The following is a 9,553-nucleotide window of genomic DNA, read 5'->3' on the forward strand; positions in this document are numbered from 1 at the left end:
TTTCCAGCTTGAAATTACCAGTGATCCAAGTTCTCTGTATTGATTTTAAAGCAGAAGTACATGATCAAGCCTATTACAAATTCTGCCTTTGCATTATACGTTGTCAGGAAGGTTTATTGACACTGGTTAGAATGTCATAGTATGCTAACACACCCAATATATTTGATTTTAGATTGTGATCAGTATTTCAAAGCCATCAACAAGATCCACTACAGGTTCAATAATGCCCCCACAGTTGAAAGCTGAGGTAAACGTCATGCCCAAGGTTGTCCAGGGGGATTTGCAGAGCCTGCCTCCAGAAGCGAGGGATTTCATTGAAAGTAATGCCAAGCTGTGCCAGCCTGAGAGCATTCATATCTGTGATGGCTCAGAAGAAGAAAACAAAAAAATTCTGGATGTCATGGTAGAACAAGGCATGATCAAGAAGCTGAGCAAGTATGAGAACTGGTGAGTAGTTTGCAGGAAGTCAAGTATAATCTCAGAATTACAATATTCATTTTCTATCCTGTTTACTTTTAAAACTGCTTATAACCCTTCAGAATCTGCTTTCCATGAACATTTTGGCACTGTAGCTTACATAGGTGAAATACTCAGGAAAAGCAAACTTTTTCCTCTAAAACTTAATATGAAGCATATTATTCAGTTGGACTATCAACTGTACATTGTCTCTATTGATTAGTTACATCAGAGAACTGAAATAATGTCATGAGACTTATGTAACTAATCATTAACAATAGCTAAATATTATTTAGCAAATACATCTTTTTAAGTATTCTACTATTTTAGTCAATTAGTTTATTCATCAAATACTTTCTTGTGGCATTCAAATAGCTCTGTGGGTGTTCAGATATTATTCAGTACAGGCATTATTCATATCATGCCGATGAGCTTTGACTGTAATGTATTCAGCAAATGCTTTTTTCAAATATTTCATCATCTCTCCCAACTAACCCAACATGAAAGGAGAATATTAACAACAAGTACATACTCAGGAATTACGTGCCGACCAAGAGATCTTCATGGAAGAAATCTGCAAAGACTTTTGAATAACTAAGTGCAGGAATTTGGCAATCTGTTTGCAGACTATTTGGGAGAGAAAAGGGCAAGATTCACCAGATAAATTATTCATTGTTAATTATATGCTTAGCTGTAGTGATGATGGTTATGACAGCCCAACTAGAACATTTTTATACTCGTGGAAAATTTCTATGCACAGAGGTGAAAATGTAAAACAATCCTCTCTATTGTAAATAGATGGCAAAAATTCTTTAGAGGGGAAAAAGAATCCCCTTTAATAAATTCCTTCACTTCTTATGATTGTGCTTATACTCAGTATTTCTTTTCAGATGCCTCTAACTTAAAGTACTATGCCAATCCACTAAGCTGGATTCTGATCCCATAGGCACTTATACCAACACTTAAGTACTTGTTTGGCATCCACTTTGCTCGAGACATCATTTTGTTGTCCCATGAAAAAAATCTTCACACTGATGAGAATGAGAATTAAACAAGATTAACTTTTTCCTGGAAGTTAGCAACAGAGAATAAGACTGAGATAAGAGGCAAAGGAGTATTAACATGTAATCAGAATTTCCTGGGCCATATAATTTGTTATTTGTACTGGAAAGTCTTGAAACAATCTGGATGCGAGAATGTATCTGACTGATTTTTGAGATTGTCTGTTACACTGGCTCTGTCACTGTAGTTTTGGCTTTACAAAGTGTTGTACTCTTTCGTGCTAAACCAGTCCAACAGAAGGGTAAAAAGTGCCATATTGATAGAGTCTACTTTCCTGATTTTTGGTGAAATGCAGCTGGTTGGCTCTCACTGATCCAAGAGATGTGGCAAGAATTGAGAGCAAGACAGTCATCATCACTCAAGAACAGAGAGATACCACTCCGATCCCTAAAACTGGAACTAGCCAGCTGGGTCGCTGGATGTCTGAAGAAGATTTTGAGAAAGCCTTCAATACCAGGTTCCCAGGCTGCATGCAAGGTAGGCAAGAACAGCTGAAATTGAACTTCTAACCTACTACTAGTTACAGTTACCTTTAAAGAAATATTTTAGCCGAAGGTTAAGGTTTATACCCCTGATATTAGTCACTTTGTTGGTTTCATCTGGATCTTTACCATAGATCCAAATGCCCATGGAAGGATAGTTCTCAGTCTCTTTCCAACATTCTTCTCTTCATAAAGAGGGGTGAAGTGTGGTAGGAAAAATGGTGACTTTTTTCCGGAAACAACTAAGCAGCAGATAGGAAGTGAGATGAGAATGGAGGACTCACATCCCCAGCAATAATTTCAGGTTCAGCAATTTACACCAACAGAGAACTTGGCCTCCAGCCACCTTTACTACTGGCTAGACAATTTGTCTGAACAGCTGCTTTCAGCATTTAAGATAGAACTTCTTGCTACACAATTAGACAAACAAAGCTACAGCTCTTTAAACATCATCAGAAACACCCACAAGACAAACAGCTTTTAAAGGAGTGAAAACAACCTCCATGTTAATAATTTCAAAAGTTCCTTGTTTTGCTCATTGTCACATCTTGCTACTCCCTGTTTTCTAGGACGGACAATGTATGTCATCCCCTTCAGCATGGGGCCTATTGGGTCTCCTTTGTCCAAGATTGGGATTGAGCTGACAGATTCACCGTACGTAGTGGCCAGCATGAGGATCATGACACGAATGGGAACAGCTGCTTTGAAAGCCCTGAGCAACGGGGAGTTTGTAAAATGCCTTCACTCAGTTGGATGTCCTCTACCACTAAAAGGTAAGAGACATTAAAAACTGTCACCCCTGGAAATTCCCAGGGGCGTGTTTAATGCTGACTGTGTGTTCTCAGCACATCAAAGACACTCACCATAGAAGACCAGGATGGTTTGTGCCACAGCACTAGGTTCAGAACTCAATTAAAGGAATTAAAGCTCAATGAGAGTTTCACAGAAAGGAGATTATTATCCCTAGTGCTTACCAGGGGGTTTCCTTTAAAGCATCTGGTATGTGTTGTTGTCAGAGGCTTGATGCTGATGAAACAACAGTGTGATCCAGCATGGAAATTGCTGCATTCATGAGTACAACATTCTGTTCTGCAGAACCATTAATCAACAACTGGCCGTGCAACCCGGAGTTAACGCTGATTGCCCATCTCCCGGATCGCAGAGAGATCATTTCATTTGGCAGCGGTTACGGAGGAAACTCCTTACTGGGGAAAAAATGCTTTGCTCTCAGAATTGCCAGCAGAATCGCCAAAGAGGAGGGCTGGCTAGCTGAGCACATGCTGGTAAGAGCTATTAAATCATGTGTGCTTGAACAGCCATTAAACCCTAAATTAGCTCAACATAAATACATCACATCTTGCTATCAATGAAATTAGTCTCATATGGATAGTCCTGTAACATTAGATACAAGTTTATCACATGGCAGTCTACAAGAAGTAGGAAACTGCTTGCAAGGTTAAGTACCAAACATTTTAAAATAGTACTTGTAAAATCATAAACCAAGAAAAATTTGGAACTTCTGACAGCGGCTACTTGTAGGCAGACCCATGTACCTGAGCAGACCCTAAACATCATCATTGTCCCTACAAGTCTAATCGCAAAAGATTAATGCAAGTTTTGAAAATTGTCTTTCATCTTGTAAAGAGGTCTGTGCACTCAAAAAATCCTCAAATACTGTATTTTCTAGATGAGTTCTGCTTTGTACCCTTCCTGCCTTTACTTTCTGTTGTCACTTAAACATTCTACTGCCATAAAATACCACTGAAAAAAAGAACTATAAAGTGCATAAGAAAACAGTCTCAGAAAAAAATATCTACGGACTTTAAGAAGTTCATAAGTATCTGTATGTGAAGTGCTTTCACTTCACTCCAGTCATGCAGCCAAAAGACTGTTGCCTGGTTTTCTTCTGTCTCAGCTGAGAAACACAGCTGTATACAGTCTGTGTATCAGCAAAATAAAAATACATGTATGAATTATATACATACCTGACATTTTAAAAAAATATAAATAACTCCTTACTGATATTCTAAGGGCAAGAAGAGTAGACTTTTTGATTAATGAAGTACAGTTTGAGTTATTTGTCAACTATATTATGTGGTGCTTCTTCTGTAGGAACAAATTTGCATAATTAAATATTTTATCATTACCACTTGCTGGGAGACAATCTTCAAAATGAAAAGTGCAAGAAAAAAAGACTGTGTTTAACTGTTGCATTAATTTTTCACTAGATCCTGGGCATTACGAATCCAGAAGGTGAAAAGAAGTATTTTGCTGCAGCATTCCCTAGTGCATGTGGAAAAACTAACTTGGCCATGATGAACCCAAGCCTGCCAGGATGGAAAATTGAGTGCGTGGGTGATGATATTGCCTGGATGAAATTTGATGAACAAGGTATGGAATTGAAATGGGACTGTTTTACAATCCAGCACAGGTTGCTTTTACGTGCGGCAAGACATACTACAAAATTGTGGATAGAATTAAAACAGTTTGATTTACTTATATTTTGTTATTTAACTTTCAGGCAACTTAAGGGCAATTAATCCAGAAAATGGCTTTTTTGGTGTTGCACCTGGAACCTCAGTCAAAACAAACCCCAATGCTATTAAAACCATATTCAAGAACACCATCTTTACCAACGTAGCAGAAACAAGTGATGGAGGTGTCTACTGGGAAGGCATTGATGAGCCATTACCACCAGGAGTAACACTGAATTCATGGAAGAATAAGGATTGGACACCAGATAAAGGTAACCTGGTCCACTCCACAGTCTCTCTCGGCTTTCTCTACTGAAATAAAGTGAATGCTGCCATCATGACCTTTTCACTGTTCTGTACAGGGGAACCTTGTGCTCATCCCAACTCAAGATTTTGCACTCCAGCCAGCCAGTGCCCCATCATCGACCCGGCATGGGAATCACCCGAGGGCGTGCCCATTGAAGGGATAATATTTGGAGGCCGCAGACCTGAGGGTAAGAGGTGCAGCAGCCACACATCAAGGCTGAAGTGCTGACCACAGAGGATCAAAACACAACTGGGCATAGACACAGGTTTTGCTTTCACAGCTGCAAAAGCAAGCAAATAACCATGTTAGTCGAACTTCTCCATGTTAGCCTTTGACACACACACTTACAGCCACTGATATTTCAATGTCTGAATTGTTAGATGTTAACACAAAACAGGTAATAATAATAAATTAGGACTGGAGAGACATCAGGACCCGCTAACCTGGGTAATACACAGATGCATAGCAAATTACTATACTTGTCTCAATTTGCTTTCAGTTTAACTAGTTCAGATAGGGAATGGTTAGAGACATGAACCAGTTAATTTACAGAAAAGGAAGTAAAATAAATTGATCTGTTAAAGGTCACCTGATGTTGGAAAAGAAATACAAGTGATGCTAGGTCTGAGGCTAATATGATCACAGGACCAGATTCTATTTCCAGTAAAATTTTCTGGGGACTCTGAGGTCCCAGATATCTCCTACTGAGCAACTAAACATGGATATGTTCAGTAATCAGTAGCCAGTTTTGAAAACATTCATATAATTTTCTTTGCTGTAGGAGGGCAGGAAATGAACTGATTAAAAAACCCAGGAAAAATTAGAATATGTTATACAGTAACATGCATTCAGCAGCATCTCAGGTAGCAAAACCTGATATAAAAATGTTTTTTTGACCTCTAATTACTGAAGTGATTTTGTTCTTTACAGGTGTGCCTCTCGTATATGAGGCCTTTAACTGGCAGCATGGAGTATTTATAGGAGCAGCTATGAGATCTGAAGCAACAGCAGCTGCTGAGCACAAAGGTAAATCAAAATTTAATCTGCCTACCTGTATTAAAAGCAATCCCCTCTGGTCTGTCTCCTCTGTCTCCTCCCCTGCTCTTTCACATTTCAGTCTTGGCAGCTAATTTTGCAACCTGTGCATTTTCACAATAGAAAAATATTTGTACTGGAATTAAAAGTCAAATTCTCTGTAAAAGTCAAATTAAGCAAAATAATCCCCTAGGTGGCAAGCATACAGAACAGGGTGCAGGCATGGGATTGCCAAAAGCCTTGATATAGAGTTCTTGTTACAGTCTGGGATAAATAAACTTAAATTTTCTATTCTGCTAGAGCTCAACATAAATACATGAATGATGAAAGCCAGCTCTTGAGGATCCTCATTTAAGCTGCTTGACCTGAGATTTAAGAAATTTAATTTCCACTGATTACAAAAAATAATTTAATGTGTATTTTTTCTGTACATCAAGGACAATGCTTGTATTGTTTCTTAAAGCTCTTTGGTTCATATACAGAAGGGAGGTTAGGGGACCATGAGTTCTAAATCCTGGGAGGATCTGAATCTTGTGCTTTAGAATAAACGTGCTATTTATTATCTTACATTCTCCATTTGTGTTTTGAACAGGCAAAATCATTATGCATGATCCATTTGCCATGAGACCTTTCTTTGGCTACAACTTCGGTAAATACTTGGCCCACTGGCTCAGCATGGCACATCGTCCAGCTGCAAAACTACCAAGGGTCTTTCATGTTAACTGGTTCCGGAAAGACAGCCAAGGGAAATTCCTGTGGCCTGGCTACGGAGAGAATTCCCGTGTGTTGGAGTGGATGTTCAACAGAATTGAAGGGAAAGCCTCTGCCAAGCCAACTGCCATAGGTTACATCCCTGCTGACACTGCTTTGAACTTGAAGGGTTTAGAAGATGTCAACTTGACCGAACTGTTTGATATCTCCAAAGAGTTCTGGGAAAAGGAGGTAGAAGAAATCAAACAATACTTTGAAGTGCAAGTTAATGCTGACCTTCCCTATGAAATAGAAAGGGAAACACTTGCCTTAGAGATGAGGATAAAACAGTTGTAGCTGATCAAACCTACAATTATTTATCAATCCACATATACCAAGACAGGACAAACACATTTTACCAAATCATCACGGGAAGCATAACAGCACACTGATGGGCAGGGGGTTATAATGAAAGTAGGTCTTAGCTTAGTTAGAATATAGATAAGGGCATTCTAAAAGTAACTCCAGACCTAATGATTTATAACTACATCAGTTGTTGTGAAAAGGTGAACAGCTGTGGGAATGTATGTGCATATGGTCTTCAAAACCCAGATCTGTCACTTACATGCACATATAGCCATGATGTGTGTAAATTATTTGCCTAGTTCTTCATATACAATCCAGAACAATCCAGCCTTCAAAGTGTAGCACATTGTTTCTATCACACAAACCTCTAGAGTCTACAGGACTGTACAGGACAGAAGAAAGAGAATTAGATGCTGTATATATGTATTACCTAAACATATTTCATGGCTTAAATATTTTTTAGAAAAATGAAGTGGTAACTTTTATCAGAGTGAGAGATGACTTTGTATTACTAATGCATATTTAAGATATTGCTATTATATATGACTCATGTTCCTGTGATTTCCAGATGTTTTGAATGACTTGTTCTTTAAACTATTGAAATAAATGTTTATACAAAATATGACCTCATTTCCAGTATTCTCACTGTTTATAAACTACATGCATATAAATTGGGCCTCCTGTCAATACCACAGCACAGAGAGAAATTCACATGTGGAAGTTAGATGTTGACTAGCATTGATCTGCTACCCCTAAGCCAACTAGTTTAAGCCATATACTGTCTTTGCAACTTCTATTCGTGTGAAAATAACAAACCAGAAATTATGATACCAGCTGTGAGCAGTCATCCAGCTCAGGACATGCTCTCCATAACTGGGCATTGTTAGTAACTTCAGGCATTTATAAAATAAACTAACCCTCTAGGAAAGCCTCATATTAGGACCTTGCTCATTTGATAAAGTCACAGGATTTGTTTCTGTTCTACAGTACCTTGGCTTTTGCAAGAATAACTAGTGGAGCTCTTGAAGTAAAGGCAGTTTGGGAAGAGTTTTCCAGGTTTGTTGAGATGCCTAAAGCCTTAGACAGCTCAATGAAAATAGGGGCAGGAGTCTATGTTGGCTTCCTTGTAGATCCAAGATAATAAAACCATCCCATGTTCTTCCAATTATCCTTTACATGCTTCCCACATCCCTGGCAGGTATCCTGCTTTTTCACTTTGAATGCTTGATCTCCCAAAATATATTGCAAATATTTGCTTAGCAAAAAGAAAATCACTTACATTGTGTAATAAGCCTTTTTATAGACCCCGCTTCCTTGCAAAACAAACAGTACCAGGGCTGGTCAACAGATGCCCTTCGAAGTTTGCTAGGAGAGGTCACATAGTCTGAAAAGCCTCTAACTACCTCCTGACTCCATGTTGAGGACTTAACACAAACATTATTAGTTCTGAAGCAAATAATACAGCATAAGTCAATAGCTAGATCACACAAACACCAGACAATAGAACACTGTGACAAAAGCAGAGGAGAGCAGTGCAGCCTCTGTAGAGATGATCATCAGTTGACCTGCTTGCTGGTCAAAAACCACACCTGCATGGATGCAGGTCTCCTATAGGGTCATCTTTAGCCTGTGTACTCTCCAGTGGGCTCCAAATTAAAAGAAAAATCAAGGTGGAAGACAGTAAATAAGGCAGAGGAAGTGAGCTAAGACAGACTAGTATATGCACTCCTCAGATTCCAGGACTACTATCACGTGAATAAAGTTGTTTATAAAGTAATTCTAGGGATAGTTGATGAAAGGCTTGGGCCATTCCCAAACTGATATGACAGTATTGGACCTGGTATGTGGATAAATCTAAGGAAGAACAAGGAGATCTATGAAAATCTGTCATGCTAATATCAGAGAGTTATGGCCAGTTACAGTCTCAGAGTTTCTTATGGGCCTCATGAGAGGATCCCAGTTCTGAGCAGTGCAAACATGTTCCAAGCACATTTTGAAATGCTGCCCACAAAATGTACAGAAGCTCATGGCTTTCCAGAGCTCTCTGAGCAGCTCCAGCACGCTGTTCTGCCTTCTCAAACACAACCAGGCTCAATATTCTGAGTATTACAAAAGAAACGACTCATACTTGATGCCAGAGGAATCTGTGCCAAAGGCCCAAGCCCAGCAGACATATGGACATGGGAGAAGTGACACTTGTCCTATAAAATGCTGCTCAGTGAGGAGATAGGTGCCATCACTGTGGGCCAACACAACTGTGATCTTACTGCATGCACCCAACTAGCAAGCTTGTGTTATAAGGTGCTAACTGCCTTGAGAACATCATAACCCAGCCCAAAACACTGGATTTTGTGATCTGACTAAACCTTCGCTTTCCCTTCCTCACCCCACGAGGTTGGCAGACTTTCCTTCCCCTGACCGCCGCTGCCCTCAGGGTTCTCCTCTGGGTATTTCTTTTCACGTAACATAATGCAACTCATGGAAAGTGGCTATCACGAGCACTTCTGGCAGAAATACTTAAACCATTTGCAGTTCTCCTACTCCACACATTTTAACCACATGCACCTTTTCAAACACTGCTCAGAGACTGACGGGCATGCAAATCATTCCGGAAACTACAGAAAATGGGGGAAAAAACCTGCTGTACCGTTAAGGCTGAGAACAAGTATATAACTTTTTGC

General features: G+C 39.4%; 1 protein-coding gene across 1 annotated transcript; it reads left to right on the top strand.

The window, feature by feature from the left end:
* The first annotated feature begins 208 nt into the window (after positions 1–208).
* PCK1 (phosphoenolpyruvate carboxykinase 1) lies at positions 209–7,421 on the top strand. Its single transcript, XM_074920215.1, has 9 exons — positions 209–447; positions 1,814–1,995; positions 2,570–2,773; positions 3,096–3,283; positions 4,229–4,391; positions 4,522–4,746; positions 4,837–4,968; positions 5,712–5,807; positions 6,409–7,421. Exons 1-9 carry the CDS (start codon positions 224–226, stop codon positions 6,861–6,863), a joined length of 1,869 nt encoding a protein of 622 aa, XP_074776316.1. The 5' UTR covers positions 209–223; the 3' UTR covers positions 6,864–7,421.
* Positions 7,422–9,553: the final 2,132 nt, after the last annotated feature.

Source organism: Athene noctua, chromosome 16, assembly GCF_965140245.1.
Source record: "Athene noctua chromosome 16, bAthNoc1.hap1.1, whole genome shotgun sequence".
Lineage (NCBI taxonomy): Eukaryota > Metazoa > Chordata > Aves > Strigiformes > Strigidae > Athene > Athene noctua.

Coding starts and splice junctions, on each gene's coding strand:
- PCK1 (XM_074920215.1), top strand. CDS start 224: ATGCCCCCACAGTTGAAAGCTGAGGTAAACGTCATGCCCAAGGTTGTC. Junction 4,392..4,521: donor GATGAAATTTGATGAACAAG/GTATGGAATTGA, acceptor TTTAACTTTCAG/GCAACTTAAGGGCAATTAAT. Junction 5,808..6,408: donor AGCAGCTGCTGAGCACAAAG/GTAAATCAAAAT, acceptor TGTTTTGAACAG/GCAAAATCATTATGCATGAT.